The 20,256-nt window shown below is 34.9% G+C and overlaps 2 protein-coding genes across 5 annotated transcripts; both read right to left on the bottom strand.

The window, feature by feature from the left end:
- Window positions 1–695: 695 nt before the first annotated feature.
- On the bottom strand, window positions 696–6,868 carry LOC110684537 (vacuolar-processing enzyme-like). Its single transcript, XM_021860977.1, has 9 exons — window positions 6,546–6,868; window positions 5,262–5,426; window positions 5,022–5,178; window positions 4,387–4,472; window positions 3,975–4,174; window positions 2,569–2,617; window positions 2,085–2,297; window positions 1,613–1,819; window positions 696–1,139 (listed from the first exon to the last, which is right to left on the bottom strand). The coding sequence occupies exons 1-9, from the start codon at window positions 6,768–6,770 to the stop codon at window positions 957–959; spliced, it is 1,485 nt and encodes a 494-aa protein (XP_021716669.1). The 5' UTR covers window positions 6,771–6,868; the 3' UTR covers window positions 696–956.
- A 4,315-nt stretch (window positions 6,869–11,183) lies between these two features.
- LOC110684538 (pollen-specific leucine-rich repeat extensin-like protein 1) lies at window positions 11,184–15,714 on the bottom strand. Of its 4 annotated transcripts, none has more exons than XM_021860979.1 (4): window positions 15,226–15,685; window positions 12,654–13,933; window positions 11,712–12,349; window positions 11,184–11,638 (listed from the first exon to the last, which is right to left on the bottom strand). In XM_021860979.1, exons 3-4 carry the CDS (start codon window positions 12,129–12,131, stop codon window positions 11,378–11,380), a joined length of 681 nt encoding a protein of 226 aa, XP_021716671.1. In that variant the 5' UTR covers window positions 12,132–12,349; window positions 12,654–13,933; window positions 15,226–15,685; the 3' UTR covers window positions 11,184–11,377. The 4 variants fall into 4 exon arrangements, 3 of the variants coding, with proteins under 3 accessions (XP_021716671.1, XP_021716672.1, XP_021716673.1); XM_021860980.1 differs by having other exon boundaries at window positions 12,654–12,789; XM_021860981.1 differs by lacking the exon at window positions 12,654–13,933.
- Window positions 15,715–20,256: the final 4,542 nt, after the last annotated feature.

The raw sequence follows: 20,256 nt of genomic DNA, 5'->3' as shown, positions 1-20,256 counted from the left end.
GGAAATGGAGAGATGGAGTATTTTTCATTTGGATAACAAATGAGGAAGGAAGAGAATTGGAAGGGAGAGAAATGGAGGAATTAAATTGTAGAAAATTGATCCCTTCAACAATGGAAAAATTTGGAAGGAAAACTCACCATTCTTCCCTCCCCTCCCTTTCTCTCCCCTCCTCTTCTCCTCCCTCCCCTTCTTTTCCTTCCCCTTTATTTATCCAAACATACTGTAAATGACTAGAACTTTATCTAAAACATAAACAAAGCTTAATGAAACATGAAACTGACATGCCCAAAAATGACCTAGCTTAGAAAGGGATTTTACTCTCCTCTTTGTGGGAATGAGTTATGCGCCAAAGGTAGGGTCGAGTGGATAACTCGCATAAAGGTTCACTCTTTAGTGTTTCAATATGTATCAAGACTTAGGGGGCGTTTGGTTAGTATATTTTTTGGATTGGAAACGTATTCGATTAAACCGATATCGTTACCGTGTGTTCGGTTTGAAGGCATGGTAACAATTACCATTACCTAAGGGTAATGGTTACCCCTCATTTGTTACCTCTCAATAATTTGGGGTAACAAATACCCTTACTTTCCTCTTAACAAATAACTTTTCCATGGTTAAGCCAAACAAATGAAAAGGTAATAACTAAATGATTCATTTCCCCCTCTCTTATTTGTTTCCTTTCCACTCCATTTCCATTTTCCGAACCAAACACCCCCTTAAAGGATATGTGATTAGATGAATTTCAACATTAACAACACTGCTTTTACATTCCAAATAAAATTCAGTAAGCAGGCACGGTATATTTACAGGAAATGCTTTTACAAGGAATGTGGGGATACAGAGGAACCTTTGAGGTAAATTGACAGTTCCTCAAATGTGAATTTTCGCATATTCATATCCTTTCTATCATTTTGTACATTGCTCTGGCTTTGTTAGTATGCAGCAGGATCAACCAATCAAGCACTGAATCCCCTGTGCAGAGAACTCCACGGACTGGAAGGAACGGTAGGGCAAGCCTGTGCTGATGCTTCAGCCATCTGATCGGCTGTGATTCCAGCATTGCAAATATTTGCGACGGAGCGCATGTGCTTCATTCCATATTGAGATAGAGATCCGCAATGCATCTCAAAAGTTTTAATCTGTATATTATGATGTTAAAGGAATTCCCCCAGTTAGATTTCAGTTGTTGGGGCTTTAATCAAATTTCTTAAACTAACAGTGTGTTTGGATAGATTTGGGGGGAGGAAAAGAAAGGGAGGGAGGAGAAGGGTGGGAAGGGAAGGGGAGGGAGGAGAAGAATGAAGAGTTTCTCTTCCAAATCTCTCCATTGTTGGAGAGATTAATTTCTTGCAATTTGATCCCTCCATTTCTTTCCCCTCCAATTCCCTTCCTTCCTCATTTGTTATCCAAATGAGAGATTATCTATCCCTCAATTTCTATTCCCTTCCTTTCCCTCCATTTCCTTCAATCCAAACAAAGGTGTAAAAGGTTCTTGACAAGAATTAAAATATCAAAACAATTTCAAGTAGATGATAGTGATTTTAAACAATGGAAAATTGGAAATAAAAGGCTTTCAATGATGAAAAATAGACAGGTATTTCAGAGGTCATACCAGTGTTCTTAGACATTTCCAGTCATCAACAAGGGGCTGCCCAGCAGGCCGGACAGTCTGAAGGACCTCTGGACCCTTCGTAATTCCAAACAATAGCTTGCCAACAAGTTTAACGCTGTGATCTAGGTGAACTCTATGTGACATTGCCTCCACGAACCGTGCCTGGGCTTCCATCTTTTTTTCAGAGCCTTCAGGGGCCTTGCGAAACTGTGAAAGTCACAAAGAGGAAGCAAATAACAAGTGAACACAGGTCAAATACGAAAATTCTAAGGCTTTAATAATAAATATCGAAATACAAATACTACTTTAACAAGACTAAAGACTAATACATGGTCAAACCAATTTTCAGGGCTTTTCTGTTTGTACTTTTATCCCACAACAATACAGTACTACTGTACCAGTTAAGCATGTATCCACCTAAAAATCATATGAAATGAACAATTTGTATGTAAAAGATATAAAGTACAAGAACCTTTTCCCAAAAGTGGACAAGATCAGCATCCCGCTGGTTGACAGCTTTAGAGGACCTTGGGCGCAATGCGTTATCATCAACAAATGTAAAATTCTCGTTAGCAGGATTTGTACCCATGTACATGTAGAGTTTGTCTTTGCTAAGCACTTTATCACCAAACTGCAAGACATGAGAGCCATAATAAGAGCCTCCATTGGCTGTCCTCATCTTAACCTGAAATGACCAGGAATAACATTACCCTTAAATTTTTCTTGAAAGTCAAATGTAATATTATCACTCCTTAAAATTCTTAGAAATAAAATCTGTAAAAAGTATTTTTAAATTCATGTATCAACACCCCTCCCACCCCATATTAAATTCATAACGATGAAAAAACCAAACTTGCCCTTTAGCTAGACACAACTGTGCACTTCAATCCTATGATAGTTGAAACGTACAATGTAAAAGGTAATCCAATCCAATTGTAAAACCCATGAGTTCTCACCAGTTCATATTGGCGCTTCAAGGTTTCGGTCCGCAAGTTGTGGCTCTCACTGTTCAGTGTTCACAGAATAATATATTAGAAATCTAAATATGATATTGCAACATTCAACTGCTACCATCCAAAAGAAAGAGAAGGGAAGGTAAAGAGAAAAATTCACTCATAAAGTTTTTACATGAGGCTTGAAATAAAATTTCAGAAACAGAAATATGGGGATATGGTAATGACTATTGAGACAAGGGTCTAGATATTGAATGATAGGGAAAAAAGGGCAAGATGTGAATGATATACTCCTATACATACAATAACATGTAGGAATGATTAAATAATAAATCAACAGCAAACAATGCTGAACATTTCATACATACAACTATGCATAGGTCAAACAGTCAAATCATGTTACATGAAGCATTATCGAAATAGACACTCCGAGTCCAAAGCAATATTGTGCCTTCTTCAGCCTTGAGAACGAATTTTCTACTGCCTGCAAAATGTCCCTAGCTAGTATTAAACCTATACTAATATACTTCACAGGACATAAACTTAAGTCCAAATGTAAATCAATCTGCGCTGGTGTGTGCTATGTGTGCTGTTCTGATTTAATTGGTTTTTAGCCTCCAGTCTTGATCATTAAGCATGTTCTTGCACGCAGAGAGCCAAACTGGTGAATGAAAACAGAACAGTAGCCACCCTCCAAAGATATTTCAGACCTTCCTTCACCTATCTAGAAACTGCTAATGCACACAGCTAAAGATGACTGTACCCTATCCCCTACTTCCCTTATGAGTAATGAGCTATTGTTTTCTGAAGTATCAGGTTATGCGTCATTGAGATGACCCAAGAATTACACAGAGCCCTAATATTGATCTTCTGTGCCAACTTGCTAGGCATTAGTGTGCTTTATCATTTGGCGTGTGACGCTTTGGTGTGTGATAGTGAACCTACTTCATGCATCTTTCCTCAATCGGGGTGAGTTCAATCTTGTCACAAATCACTTCATTTTCCTAGGGTCATTTTACTCTGAACTTAGTCTATTGACATATTCTCATTTAGACCCAAGCAAAGTTTATTCAATAAATAATTTTATTCTAAGAATTACACAAATAATTTTCACTATTTATCTAATATTAGCTATTTCACATTGATGTCCAAAATTGTTGTCTCAAGATCACTTGTATTATGTATAATATTTTACATTATTACATAACTTAGATTGTTAAACATGGCAAATTATGCATACAGGAGCAGTTTCATGCTTGATCAGTATCAGTATAAAGTTAGGATCCCCACCAGCCCACCCCCATTCTCCAAATTTGAAGAGGCCGGGAAGGGGAAGGAAACTGTCATTCTGTGGTATACACTAATAATTATGCATGATTTTGTATAACAGATACAAGTGTAAATAATACCTGTCTTCCATCCAAGCCGCACTATACAAATCACCCAGACATGTATCATACTCTGCAGGAGGGCTAGGATAATCACCAGGACAATAGGCCCCCCAACTACTCTCTACAGCATTTGACGCGGTGGTAGCATAAATGTTAAGTCCTTCAGGAAGAAGACCCTCAAAAATGCTGCCAGACTCACAGGCTTCAACATAAAATACCTGACATTTCACAGATTCCAAGTTCATGAGAACCCAAATAAGATTGATGGAAGATACAAGGGTATATAGGGAATCTAGGAACCTGCAAATAACCTACAACAAATACTAAAAATAAAGAAAGAAAAAGAAAAGCTGTTCATCATTTTTTCTTTTCCGTGTGTGTGTGTACCGGGGGGGGGGGTAGGTGGTGGACAGGGGGAGGATAACCTCACCAAGCTCTTATAGGTTCCAGCAGCATGCTTTTTCTTCAATGTATATATCAGCTCATCAGCATAGAGAAATGGAGTTGTAGGCATACCTGAACAAGCACAACGTGTTGAAATCCATTATTTCACAAGAAACAATATGATAAAAATTGATTGAGCACATTGGTGAGGATCCAACAATATGGAGTAGTAATGAAATTGAACATGACAAGTAACAGTCCTAGGGGTATGTTCATCTTCAAATGGTTGCACTTGTAAAACCATAAATCTTCATATAATTAAATAATCATTGTGTGCTCACATTGATCTAGTACTAAACAATGCATGGCATAAGAACAGCAGGAGTTCAATTCCACATGTATTTAAGAACCTGCCAATGTACTACCTACTATATGAAGAAGGATTTTGTAAGGATAAGTCAAATAGACAACATGAAAGCACCTAAAAGCCAAGAGAGACTAGCCGCACAATAATTTCCATAATATGCTGTTACTCCCGGTAAATACTCAACACTCAAAAAGCTATAGTAGTACAATATAAGATATTGTAAGAGATTTATAATATAAACATTCAAAACAAACAGATTCCACAAACAACAAAAGTATGACTTGCAAGAGAACTATGAGGATCAAAATACTAACCGAGCACACCAGCACCACCATGGTCCGAATAATAGATAAATATATGATCATTAGGGCCACTATCCACCACCTTTCCACTGCCACCAGTAATAGCTTCTTTGTTACCAAGTAACGCTGCCAAAAAATTGTTGACAGTCACATGTTCCCCAGTATAATCCTGCCATGCCACATCAAGCAGATGAGATTAAATTCTTCATAACATTCATGAAGTGACAATGGAAAGGGTGAACTAGAGAAAACCTTTGGGACTCCAGCGTAGACATCACTTCCATAGGGATTATTGATGATGACCCCGGGTCTCGGATTCTCCTCATGATAAGCGATGTCATCATACATGAAAACAATAATATTTTCATCTTTTAAACCACCTTTCTTCAAAATTTGGTAAGCATGACAAACGTCAGCCTGGACAACAGATTTAGCAACAATAAGCTGATTGTTAGGATAGGATCCACTAACTAACTCTAGAAAATTGTAAAATCAATCACAAGCACAGTGGTACATTACAATCACACAAGCAAGTTTAGGAATAAACTCACACTCTTTAATAAGCATAGAGTTAGACATTGAAAAAGACCAAATTACACTTCAAGATAGATGAGAAGTCAGTTTGTAGCTAATCCTATGGTACTACAACAAATTCAAACCATAAAAACGTTCGAAGAAAATCATTGCAGGAACTAGAAATCTATTTCCTTAGACTTGTGACTTGTGAGGTCCAAGGTCCCACCTTTCCCACTTGGCCACGAGCCCATGACACTTACCCTTATGTTCATTTTATGATATCCATCACTACACGATTTCTAAGTAGGTGAACTTGCAATGAAATTAAGCAAGGTCCATTTCTTCCAAACACCAAAATAGCACAAAAATATTATGTGATTGATGCCTCCTCCTAACGCCTTGCAATGAAATTAAGCAAGGTACACAAATAGAATTTCCCATTTGAGGTGCAATAGATACATGACATACATCATATACCAAACTAATGTAGCACTTCTTCAAATACCACATGCCAATTAAGTGCTAAAACCAGAGGTAAGTCAGGTAACTCTATATTCTGAGATAGCACTATGCTTTCCAAGCCAAAAAACATTGACAAACACAAACCCTCCTCCAAAAATCAATTTCGAGGTGAATGCCAGCTAGCTAAGTTGGTAAAGTCTTCGGTAATTACCCGACTAATCGATATCAAATCCCATCTACATCACTACCCGGTCTGCCCCTCAATTCTATATACATACCAAGAAAGTTACCGTCACCATGACAATCAAAGCAACATAACTACTAAAAAAAAATTAACAAAGTTCAAGTCTTGCCATAATCAATCATAATTACTTAAAAACAAATAATCCACAGCTAATTCACAATACCCAGTTGATAATTTCCAACAAAAATCAATACCCAGAAAAATCTAACCCAAAATTACATTAAACACCAAGTCAAAACTTCACTTCACCAAACAAATTCAAAAAATTTAAAAATTAAATTGAATTAAAAGAAAATAAAAGATGAAATTATAACCTGATGCCTGTAATTCCAGTACCCATTAGACCCAGCAATCAGAATCGCCCATCTAGTTCCAACAGAATCATCATCAACGGCGTCAATTTGAGGAAAAGCATGATCAAGTAATGAAAAACGATCAGACGGCAATCGAATAAACTCGTCAGAAATCTGACGGCTCTCAACGACTGTAATCAAAAGCAAGAGTACGATTAATGGTACGCCGGCGATGCAGCGGTTCATTATCTCCGGCGACAAAGGTTTTGGTAAAAATTAAAGTGAAAAGAAAAGGAGAGAGAAAATATCAAAATAATGTCAGATTTTTGATATGATTATGATATTTGATTTTGGTGTGTAATATAGAGGATTTTGTTGTTGGAAAAATATGGATATTTTATTTGGGTGTATGACGTGGTAAATTGTGGAACGTTGATTGTTGTGATTAAGGTGGGTGATGATGAATTGACGGCTCAGATTTGTCTTATGCTGTTGGGTCCACCTCTAACTTTAGAGAATTTTTTATGTGTAACGGCTAAGCTAATGTTTCTGATTGGTTGGATTTTTTTTGGCTTTTTCAAAATAAAATTATTTTGTGGTATCGTTACTATTTTTGGCCTTTCATGTTTATTAATAAAACAAATAAGGAAATTGCAAACGATATGATTGATTGATTGATATGATTTCAAAATAATATATTTTGTAAATATAATGAACTTAAAAAAAAAAAATAAAAAAAAAATCTAACAATTAGTTTAATATAAGTTTGTTTTATTCAACAAAGATAAGCATAAGTTAATAATGAGAAGAAAAATCCCTTTCAGCTAGTATAAATTTAATTAATAAATAAATAAAAGTTGAAAAGACTATAATGCTACACCATGAATAATGATTTTAATACTTCCTCCGTTTTCTTTTAATTGCAACACTTTGACTTTTACATTCAAATTATTAATTTTTCCTACTTTGATTGTTACGGAGTAATTTACAATTAAGGAAAAATATTGTCATATGAGATTATGTTAGTTTCATCTCGGTTTATACTTTATTAATATCCAATTAATATAGTTTTAACGTATTAGTATTAAAATATTTTATTAATTGAAATAATGTATTACCAAACATGTAATGAAAAGTGTTGTATTTAAAGAAAATAGTAGTACATCGTAAAATAGATTATTACTATTCATACAATAATTCATGCTTTGTGAATCATACCACGTGCTTTGAGAGTTGTCTCGATGTATGATTATCGTATTCCGTCGTAGAGAGAAAATGGGGGAATAAAGGAAGAATATAAATCATATGGGTCATTTTAGAGCAAGCTTTTTGGTCATGTAAGAAAATAATTGATCTCCCTCAAATTAATTTGAAGCACCTATGGAATCTCATCAACCCTCAAAGAAAGATAAAGAAAAACAAATATTAGAAAGCATCCAAGGCTTTGACTATATTACTCTTATCTTGCATTAGTTGAATACATGCATCATTAAATTTGTTACATGGGCTATTCAATATGCATGCATCTTACTTACAGAGTTACAGGGGAGCCATACTTACAAGGACTGCAGGATCTTAGAGAAACATCAACCGCGTAATATAGAAATGAGCCTAAATTTCACAAAATAAATACGAATTGAACTACACATCATTTAAGGGGCTAAGTTCTCAATGTAGAAAGCTCCAGGAGCTGGAAGGAAAGTTCGGAAAAGCCTGTTCTGAAGCCTCAGCCATCTGACCACCTGTGATCCCGGCATTGCAGATGTTTATTTGCAATGAAACGCATGTGTTACTGAGATAGAGATCAGCAATGCTTCTTAGATGCACTTACCTGCATAAAAAGAGTGTTAACATTTTAGGATTTTCATTGGAATTTCTTCAGTTTCAAACACAATTTCTTTTAACGCGGGGTTGGCCTGTAGGCACATTCTGCAGTACATTTTGCTATTCCAAATAAAGGCTAACCAACGAGTTTGATGTTGTCATCTAAATGTACTATGTATGACATTACTTCCATAAATTGCTATTGCGCTTGTATCTTTCTTGGAGATCCTTCAGGAGCTTTACGGAACTATAGAAAGTTAAAGATATTGTAAGACATCGTCGTTTGTAAGTTCAGAGTATTGTTGCATCAAGAAGCTAATAATACTGTGATTTAAGCAAATAGTTAGGGTGTAATAGAATAGAGGACAAAGACCTTGTTCCAAAAATGGATGAGATTTGCAATGAATTACCATCCACATGTATATAATTTTCATTAGCAGAATTGTACAACTAAAGATTGTCCTGCTTTAGCTCTGTATCAACATACTGTTTGACATTTGTGCCGCAAAAAGGGTTTGCTGCTGTGATTGCTGTCCTCTTCTTAACCAGAATGACACAACCATTCTTGAATCTTAACTTCTAAACGAAAATTCTTCAAGAAAAATTTCAATTCTTTGTAGGGGAATAGAATGCAAAATCTGAATATAGATTATTAGATCAACTTTTAGCATGGATGAGTGCTCAAAATATTCAAAAGCTCTTACCAATTCATACTGCTCCTTCGAAGATTCTGTCAGCAGATTGTGTCTTTCACTTTCTGAACAACAAACATTAGTAATTATTTGGAGAAAAAGAAAAATAACGCTAATGATTAACAAAATAATCCCAATCATATCGGCTTTAATAGGTTCCTGAGGCATGTTTATTCTTCAAGGTATATATGATCTCATTGGCATACAAGTACGGATAAGAAGGCATACCTGATATGGAGTAGAAGCATAAAGAATTGAGAGCCATATCGAAAGTACAAATGTTAAATTCAGCATATCAAAGAGAAATTCATCATCAGAATTAGCTTTCTTTTAATTAATCATGTGATTTATTAGTGTAATGAAAAGTTTAAACATAGGATTGGATAGGAATTAATGTGAAAGAGAGTGAAATTAGAGTTCAACTTACTTGCATTATCTATTAGAACCCAACAATTTTTTAAACTATTTGAGAAAACGTCTTGAGGCTCCAATAATATTCAAACTATCAAGGGAAAAACAACATCGAGGTTTAGCCTCTTACAAGCAAGCTTAGATTGAGTTATTGCCTTAGAGTTTCATAAGTGAGTCCATGTATAAAAAACACACACTAACAATAATAACAGTTATGATGAAAGAAAGAAAATGCTGCAGGAAAGTTAGTTAGTTATTACTAACCGAGCACTCCAAGACCACCATGGTCTGGTAAAAGATGAAGATGTGATCATGAAATTCTCCATTCACCACGACGCCTTTCTACTGCCACCATTTGTTACCGGGTACAAAATTTCTGGTGTAGTCGTCGGATACGGTCGACTGTACTAATTTAACAAATTGAATCTTGATCGTTAATATGTGAATGATCAATCTAAGCCACCCAAATCAATTTTTATCTAAAAATTTAGGGTTTTTTCATTTTTACCACCTTCAAATAATGACTTTGTCGAATTTACCACCTCCAAAAAAAAAACATTTACTTTACCACCTCATAAAAAAATTAAACATCAGTTTTACCACCTCATCTGAACTCAGGTGACGGAAAACGCTTGTGGGGCCCAGCATAACGGCTAGTTTTTGATTTTTTCCCAAATTTCTCTCGATTTCCCTTTTATTTAAACCTAGTTCTTCATTTGTACACCAAATTCTTGCAGATTGGAGATTAATTTTTGCGATTTTCTTCACAAATCAGTATTTTTGGGCAACCTTAACAATCCCAAACCCTCTAATTATCAAACAATCAATTGAACTCCTCGACAACAAGCATCAAATAGGTAAGCCATTGTCGTTAATTCTCTAGCAATTTTCGTGATTTCTGTTGTAATTTTTTGGCAATTCGTTGCGTGATTATGTTGCATTTGGTAAGAGTAATTGAAATTGGGCGTTTTGTGAGGTCAATTAAACCCCAATTTGAATTAAAATACTTAGGTTTCATGTAAGATTAAATTAGATTGGGGGTTTTTGTTATGTGAATTGGCTACTGAAATTAGGGTTATATTATGGTGATTGTGTTCAAATACAATTAATTTCATTCTTGTTCTTACTGAATTTCAGAAGGGAATGTCTTCAGTTAGCATGTCACCCTCAAAGGAGAAAAAATGCCAATGTGGAGTTCCAATGTCTAGGCTGACTGCTTGGACTAGGGAGAACCCAGGACGCAAGTTTAGGACCTGCAAATTCTATGATCCTGTGACTGAGTCAAGGGGGTGTAAAGCTTTTGAGTGGGTGGATCAACCAGATGGAACACCTTGGCAAACAGAGGTGATTAACAACTTGCTGCTGGACAAGAAACTAATGAAGGGAGAGCTGAATGACATGAAGAGGGAAGTTGATGATGTTAGTGGACAAAAGAGGTGCTTGCTCAATGAGATTGACAGCTTGAAGATGAAATGCAAAGCTCTTAGCTCAGACAGGAAGAAGATGATCAAGGAAGTGCATGGCAGCAATGCAACAACAAAGAAAATGCTCACAGTACATGCTATTGTTGTGTTTTGTTGTTTTGGTTTGGTACTGGCTATGTATTTTAGATCTTAGGTTCATTTAGGAATGCTTAGAAACAAAAAAAATCCCCAACTTATGTTGTGTTTTGTTGAATTATTATGTGTGGATGTTGGGATGACATTTCTTGTACTACTTTTAACAACATCAATGAGAAATGGAACTTTTTGGTAGAAACATATCACAATTCGTATTAGTACTTGCAACACAATGTTTGAAATTGTTTTACATTGGCTGAGACAAAAGTTAAGGCACCTTTGTGCAAAATCATTGTTCAACTATCATTGTTCAACTACCAAATAAACTTGGTTGTCTATTACAAAATACTAATGAGTAGACCTAGGGTCAAAGTTGATTGAGATCCTTGTCCTTCTTGCTTGTCATTACATGAAGCTTGGACCTGGTCTGTATTTTGACTTTGGGAGGAGTAGTTGTTGGCACTCTTGTGGGCTGACTCAGGCTCCTGTTGCTCCTGGTAACAGGCTGAGTTGGCAAAGGCTCTGTTCTTGTTGCAGGCTGGCTTGACACAGCAGTTGCAGGTGCAACATTACTTGACCCAGCCTGTGCTGTTGTTGGAGGCTGATATTGTGGCAACTTCAGTGCAGCCTGCAATCACAGTATGACAAGACTCAGAAACAAAGCCACTAAATACACTCAAGTCACAAAATACACAAAATACATGTCTTGCTGCTTTCTCTTCACTTTTCTTTCTCTGTTCCTTAATCCAAGGAGTCTGCATCTGTGGCCTCCCACCCTTTGGATTTGTTGCAGGTGGGTTAGGCTGTTCTGGTGCTGCTTCAGCCTTGCATGTTTTGGCAAAGTGGCCAAACCCACCACAATTCTTGCATTGTTTCATCACCTTTGGCTTCTTGCCCTCAGGTGCTGCAGAAGTGCCCTCCCCTGGTTCAAGCTTTCTCTTATTTGCCTTAGGTCTTCCTGGCTGCACTTTCAGCATAGGTGGCAAAGGCTGTCTGAGCTTGACCTTTTCCCAATTCTTAGGGCCAGGCATTGGCTGTATTGGGTTCTCATATGCAGCCAAGTATGTCACCCTATAGTAATGTGGGTGCACATACAACTCAGGATCATCCCTTTTGTCCATTATGCAAGCAACTAAACCCCCTAGGAACCTTCACATTCACATACACAAACCCATGTATAGCTGCTTGCCTCAAAAAGTGTACATCTATCTTATTTTTTTCCACCTTTCTCATCCAATAAACCCACCCACCATCCCAAGTTAACACCCTCCTATTTTTACCAGCTAAAGAAGGTATAAAGGCACCCCCTACTGTAATTTTTAAGTTCACTGTGTCCATTCTGTAACAACACCAACAAAAGCACACACAACAATAACCAATTTCAGTAATTACAGTAAACAACAAAAACCAATTCACCAATTACAGCAAGTAAAAGCAATTCACATTGACTATGCACTAAATTAACAGTAACCAAGTACATCTAATTAACTAATTATTTAACAAATGCACACTCTAATTTAGTCAAAGATTCGCATAATTAGGGTTTATAATACTTTAATTCACAGATTCCCCCAAAAGGCATACTTTACCCCAATTGACAACCATAAATCCAACGAAATGTACTAATAAAGGGTTTAAAGTACCTCTTGTAGTCAGGAATCTCGATTTCTGTCAGCAAATTACCAAGCTTTTGGTCCCCTCACCCTGTGGAAGATGACAAGAGAAGCTGATGTGTTGCAATTTTGTGGTTCCAGCTCGATTTCAACCACCCAAATTGATCTAGGGTTTCAGTTTTTACAGAGAGAAAGAGAAAATTCAAAGGAGAGAGAAGCAGTTACAGTGAGAATCAAGAAAAATCAAAGGAAAGAGAGACGAAAATTGATGAGGAAGTGAGAAATTTGGTGAGACATTGATTATGGAAGGTGGAAGGTGAGAAAAGGAGGAGACAGAGGGAAATCGATTTTAAAAGAATTAAATTGGAGGGAAGTGACAGTTAACTGGGCCCCACAAGCGTTTTCCGTCACCTGAGCTCAGATGAGGTGGTAAAACTGATGTTTAATTTTTTTATGAGGTGGTAAAGTAAATGTTTTTTTTTGGAGGTGGTAAATTCGACAAAGTCATTATTTGAAGGTGGTAAAAATGAAAATACCCAAAAATTTATTATGGTTTTATAATAGAGGTGATAAAAAATACTCCGCAAAGGTGTAGCATCCACAAGTTTCAGAGAGACCAAGTGGACAAGGCTCATCTCCCCGCTACCATGGCAAATTATAGCTTATCGTCCTTTAATATTGTTTAGTTTTACTTATTTTGTTATTTAACCTCATGTGAAAAAAAAAAAAAACCGCATCAAACACACCAAAATCATCATTACTAATAGAGAATATTCATAAAATATTCTCATCCTAGGTTTAGGATATATCTTGTAGAAGAATATCTTTATGATATCTTTACATATCTTGTTAGTTATCTAGCATGATTATGACTCTCATATAAATATTGATTAATGGAAATCACTCTAATGAAGGAGTTTATATTATCTGACAATTACTATAAAACAAAACATTTTATTCAATAAAGTTGAATTAAAGGCTAATATTAAAAAAAATTATATTACTAATGATTATTACAAAAATAAATAAATTATATTACTAATCAAAATTTTAGTAATGATCATTTTTGTAATATAAACCCTAAAACAGACATGATTTTATTGAATTATAAATAAAAGCAAGATTTATCATTTTTTAAAAATTAATAGATGGATGCATGGCTAAGATTTATGTAAACACATGACACATCAAAGATATGGATTTTAACAAGTTAATATATAATGGATAGTAGCCGACGACTACACTAGAAGTTTCGGACCGAGTGTAGCTGCTTAAAAATTGTTCACAATCACGTCTTCCCCAGTATAATCCTACCACAACAAGCACTTGGTAAGCATGACAAACATCGGACTGTATAGGACATCGAAACGAATGTAAGATCAAACTGAGCATATAATAAAAATAGGGTTGAGCAAACTATAAATAGGAGCATTAAAGAAACTAAGGCTAGCATATTGTAGTTTTACAAAGTTCCAAGTTGAGCATTGCATTACTCTTTTGTTATTGTAAAAAATTTCAGGGGCTTATACAATATGCATTGGAGCCTCGAGAAAATGCAAACTTTTGATGGGAGTTCAATTGGCAAAGCCTACTGAAACCAAAAACTTCAAGGTTTCAAATTCCTCTAACACCTAGCTACATGGATAATTCTCTTTTTCACACTACTAATTAATAATGGAATAATGCTATGTAGTCCAATACTGGACTACTCATTACAAACAATTAATAAATTAGCACTACATACATACATAGTATAAAACTGCTAAAATATTAGTGGTTGTATACATTAACCCAAAAGCAGTACCAGAAGCTAATCTTGACCTAGTGTTTAAGGTTTGGCCTCTTGACTTCAAGGTCATTGGATCAGAATCATCCCTCTAAGAGCTCTTTGACGGAGAAGAATACATAGTCATCCCTCCCCTCCAAGGGTTTGGTTTGGGGATCGAACTTGGAGGAGCGAGTCAGGTCTAATAACTAAGTCAACTACCTTAACTACCCCAAACAAACCAAAAAAAAAAAAAAAAAAAAAAAATTTAAACAAGGATATTCTAAAGTCTAATTATTTCATATTTATAGGTTATTGATGTAGTTAGATATCCAAAATCCAAGACATTAAGGTCCATAATTTCATAAGGTACCCGTATGTCCCCTTTAAGTTCTTGTTTAGTTCAACTCATTTATAACTCTAATAAGTTGACCGTTAGATATTTTGAATATTGTACCTTAATTTTTATGGTCAACTTAATTTTTTTGGTCAACTTAGTAAATGGTGTGGATTTAGTATTAAAAATGAATGGTCATGATTATGATTATAAAGTTAAAATGGCTACAAAATTAGTGTAACCATTGCAAAATTGTCCTTTACTTCAAGTAGTTTACTAAAAACTTATTTATATTTATTAAAAGCTTATAATTTACTTCAAAATCCCAAGCATATTGTGCACATATTGCGTATGCTCTATAATTTTAACAACTCATATTCAAGTCTAATCTACAACTATGATTATTAGGAAATTATTATAAATAATTACTTTGTATGTATAAATAATGGTTAACAAGTTTAGACAAATCAAAATAAGTTTTGGAAACGACAAAAAATTACCTGATGCCTGTAATTCCAGTACGGCAGTATCCATAAGACCAGGCAGTGAGAACGGAACAGCCCATCTAGTCCCAACACAATCATCATCAACATCATTTCTACGACCAAAAACATGATCAACTATCGAAGAATGATACGATCGGACGGCAGCCGAATAAGATCATCCTAAATCAGACGGCTGTGATCGACCGAGCTCGAAAGCAGGAGTACCACCATACACCACTGGTGTAGCGGATCATTACCTTTTAAGGCAACTCTTATAAAGTCAGAAAGAGAAATGATACCGCAAATGCTGTTTTTAGTTGGGTATTTGTAGTAAATGAGCTAGTGATTGTTTTCAGGGGTATTAAAGTAATTTTAATTGAAGAATCAACTGCGATAGAAATTTGTACGGTCGAAATGGGCTTCATCTGCATAGAGCATAGGAATGTAAATTAGCAAATTAGACTATTAGAGGTGATAAAAAATCGAGTCGAATCGTGATTATGCATAATCTATTGTGCCCAAGCCTGTAAAACATTGTCAGGTTATTGGGCGGTTTTTTTGGGTTGTTCTCGGATTTTGAACTAAAAAAATGTATTTATACTTGTTCAAATCTATACTGTTTTCGAGCCGAGTCGGATCGGGCTAATGGATCCGACCATTATATTAGTTATCACCTCTAGTGTAAATGAGCCGAACGTTCATGAACTATTTATCCAAAGCGTGATCAAAACTCGTTTGTCAAGTTTTTTCGAGCCGAGTTGAATCGGGCTAGTTGGTTTGACTATTATATATATTGATTATCACCTCTAGTGTAAATGAGCCGAACGTTCACGAACTATTCATCCAAAGTGTGATCACAACTCGTTTGTAAAGTTAATAAACAATCTTGAACAAAAATGTTTAGTTTGTTAAATGAACAAGCAAAGCTCTAATAATATTATGTTCGACTTGATAATTTTCGCGTACATCTCGTTTAGGTTTGTTTATAAGATTATTCATATTTGTTATAGTACGTTAAACCTCGTTAAAGGTCAGAAAAAAATCAATATTTTTTTTGTACTCCGTATATTTTTTACTCGTACTGGTTAATAAAAATTTCAAATTATTTCGTCGATCATATGATGTACAGTATATAGACATAACACATACAACACGTTTTTTGTGTGGCTGCCACACCATTCTATTATCTCAGAGAGAAAGAGAAGACATGTGCAGGTTGTAATATTCAAGATCGGTGAAGGTATGTGGCTATGTGCCTAAATTTGAGTTAGAAATTAAAAGGCACCATCTCTAAATTGCACACGTGTTCAAGTATTTGTATTCACTTGTTCAATTCCTCTAATAGCAAGACAATCAACAACCCTACTTTGGAGTTTACAAATAGTTGTCTAAAAAAAAAAAAATTTACAATAAAAAGTTGTCGATAAAAAGGATAACTTATTATCTCAAGAGATGAGTTATATTAGTTGAGGTACTTGTACGAATAAAAATAAAAATAAAAATAAATAAAAATCAATTGCACTCTTTTTTCAGATTTGGCAACCGTGATATTAATATTAGAGGTGTCAAAATCAGATTCGACCTTATCCAATCTAGCCCGAAAGTAATTTAAGCCATACTGTATTTACTCCCTCCATTTTTAAATACTTGTCCCGCTTTCTATTTTTGGTCGTTTTTAAATACTTGCTTCATTTCCTTATTTGAAATTTTTTTACAATATTTAATTCATTTATCTCAACTAGTGGACTCAACACAAATCATATTTTTTTAATTTCATATTCTCTCTCCTCCAATTCTCTCAACTACTTTTGCTTTCTATAATTCTTTATTCATCCACCTACCCCACTACCTTCATATTTTATTACTTTTTCCAATTTGTCTTAAAACTCCGCACATGGAGAAATGGAGCAAATATTTAAAAACAGAGAAAGTAACTTATATAAACAGAAATACACAATAATTAACACTATTCAAACTTGACATGTACCCATTCCGGTCTGATTTAACATAATTCAACCCAATTATCCAAATTGATGCTTCTAATCAACACTTTTAGAGTAGATACATGATGGAGCAAACCAGGAGGATCCAAACGACGACAATATATCACTATCTAATGAAATTCAAGGCCACAATAGAACTAATTGAGAACAGTACGTCAGTACAGTATGGCAACTTTTCGATTCCAAATTGGCTAATGGAACCTGCCGTTTGCGTACACGCTAGGGATTGTAGGTAGCTGGTCACAATCAACAACCTTCCAATTTATTTTCATTTACTCTATGGACTCGTTTGGTTGACTTCTTGACGACTTGAAGTTTGTATAAAAAGTTGTATTTCATTGGAAGTTATTTTTCTAATGAAATTTATAGGAATTTTCTAAACTTATTTGGTTGGCAATGTAGGAGTTTATAAATCACACAAACTTTAATCGTCTAAGAAAAGCATGGTAATTACCTTCTCACGTTTTGTGAAAAGTTAAAATTTTTATGATTTTTCAATTCCTCCATTTTTTTTTATTTGTATATCAATTAAACAAGTTTTCTCAACAATTTTTTTTTTTTTTAATTTATTATATCCCATGAATTTTCAATTCCCCCGTATTACATTGTCAACCAAACAAGACTTATACAGTATTAACTACGAGTAGTACTGTAACATTTATTACGCAAATATTTAAACAAAATGAGTTTTAATGTTATTTGTTGCTAAGATAAAGGATCATACGTAATTTCAAATTACTTCGTTTAAAATACTTAAATATTTAAATAATTGACACAAAGTCACATAATCAAAGTGTTAGAGGACTAAGATGTTTCATGTCAAATGAAAGCTAAACACCATACGCACTTTTACATATAAAGGATGGTGTGGGTTTTTGCCATTTTGGGTTGTAAATTGTTATATATATATGTCGGGGTGCACTGTGCACCTAAAGTTAGTTTTTGTTTTTCATTTGATGATTAAAAGAATAACAATCATCAAAATGAGAACAAAATACTCATGAGTGCACCGTGCACCCGGATACATGTATACAACACTCTCTCATTTTGGATAGCCATACTAGCCAAGAAGCCATCTACTTACTGATAATTGGTGGCTAATGCAGCGGACCATTTCATAATGGTTGCATGGACCAGCCATTCTCTCGAATGTACTAATTTGGCTATAAATACCTTTAGTTATAAATTGATATGAGCGAGTAATATTTAAAAAAATTAATGTATTGAAATTGAGATGACGCTTCTAATAAAATCCTTTTAGCCGTATTTTTTTAAATATTTCGTAGATGAATAAATGATAATTTATGGTCAAAATTTTTAACCTTTTTTCATCTGTCGTTATCAAAGACAGCTCAAGTAATTAAAATAGATAGTTTATCCGAAAAGACGAAATTAATTAAATTAGCATACAAAATCCAGTTAATTGATAACCTATAGCAGTAGTATATATCTTATGATTCTTATCCACAGCCTCTTATCAAAATGAGGATATAAGAGACTTAATAATCTGCAAAATGACAGATTCTTCCCTCACACAACTATCAACTAACAACCAACAACTTCAACAGGAAGACAAGAATTTCAAGACATGTCATGTGCATGTATCTTTCAAATTTTTTTAGTAAGAATAGTCGTTGGAACTATGCAAAAAAAGTCTAGTAGATTAATTAAAAGAAACATAAATGTTCACAACTAACTTGGCTCATTATATGGATTATGCAGTACATTCTAGATAGACTTTCACTTAATCTCATTAATGGTGATACCTACGATGGTCTTTAATTTTCTCTTTGGTGATATGTACGATAATTTTATGTTCACAAACTAAATATATGACACTTTCTTAAAGGGTAAAATAAAGTTTTGTTTAATTTTTGTGAGTAATGATGACACTGAATTATGGCGGTCCAATATGAAGAAAGCACATAGGATACAAGTACAATGCATGTATATAGTGCACCACATAGCACATTGGCTATTGGGAGTGCTTAGTCCGGCTCCGGCATGCTTAAATCTATGACATGACAAGTAAAGGACGGGTTGGCTATGGATTAGGCTTAGCCACCCTAATACAGATGACTATAATGCGCGTGAGTTTGACACGAGGCACAACGTGACAATTCCTATTTTACTAAGGGTGTTAATTTAAGCGATGAACAAGATGGTAACCAAGAGGCCCGATAGACACTAACTAGTTGTTATTTTTGAAGTTATCTTATAATCGTTATCTCTGGCCTATCATCACCCTGATTACTTAAGCATCATTGTACAAGGCTTTGCAATCGAGATGAGTTGCCTTTTAGTTGCTTCCATAACTAATTGAGAGTCCAAAAGTTTGAATCAATATATTGTCTTGTTGCTTAGACAGTTAGACTTGCTTGACATAGTATGTTGCCAATTTTGATTCTGTTCTTCAGTTTGCTTTGTCCTAGTTAAGAGTTCACAAAGAACTACGACAAAGCTATAAACAACTCACTCCTAAATTTACGAGTATTTAAGGATGGATCAATGTGTTCGCTCTTGGACTCTTGGTTGTATGCCACCTTACCTCGTGAAGTTGTAACTGATGTTCAAAATTTATGTTCCTCTGCTAATGTTTGGAGTAGACTTAAGATAGAGTTGTTTTACGCAAGCAAACATCGCTCATTCTATGGAATTGAAAAGCAGGTTCACTCATATTAAACAAATTTAATCACAATAATCTATAAGGATGCTTATTTGCTTGAAATTAAAGTGATTGCTGATTCTTTGGCTGCTATTCAATGTCCTGTGACTCAACATGATTTAGTTGAATATACTCTGTTTGCTTTGCATCATGATTGTGATTGTGATTGTGATAGCAGGAAGTAACTCTAGTGGCATTTTATGCTCAACCCCGGCCCTCTTCCAATTCTTGTGCTTATGTTGGTATCCATGTCACCAACGCGACAAAGCTGCTAATTGTCCTTATATGTTTAATCCTAATTTTGTCCCTAATGCTTAAGATAGTATTAATCGTGTTTTTGCTGCATTGTCTGTTAGTGGTGACTTACCCATTAAGCCC

Source organism: Chenopodium quinoa, unplaced genomic scaffold (genome assembly GCF_001683475.1).
Source record: "Chenopodium quinoa cultivar QQ74 unplaced genomic scaffold, ASM168347v1, whole genome shotgun sequence".
NCBI lineage: Eukaryota > Viridiplantae > Streptophyta > Magnoliopsida > Caryophyllales > Amaranthaceae > Chenopodium > Chenopodium quinoa.
The sequence above is the reverse complement of the archived record's forward strand: the minus strand, read 5'-3'. Positions and strand labels throughout refer to the sequence as shown.

Coding starts and splice junctions, on each gene's coding strand:
- LOC110684537 (XM_021860977.1), bottom strand. CDS start 6,770: ATGAACCGCTGCATCGCCGGCGTACCATTAATCGTACTCTTGCTTTTG. Junction 5,179..5,261: donor TCTACGCTGGAGTCCCAAAG/GTTTTCTCTAGT, acceptor GTGGCATGGCAG/GATTATACTGGGGAACATGT. Junction 4,473..5,021: donor TGGTGGTGCTGGTGTGCTCG/GTTAGTATTTTG, acceptor GTGCTTGTTCAG/GTATGCCTACAACTCCATTT.
- LOC110684538 (XM_021860979.1), bottom strand. CDS start 12,131: ATGGACAAAAGGGATGATCCTGAGTTGTATGTGCACCCACATTACTAT. Junction 11,639..11,711: donor AAGAGAAAGCAGCAAGACAT/GTATTTTGTGTA, acceptor CTGTGATTGCAG/GCTGCACTGAAGTTGCCACA.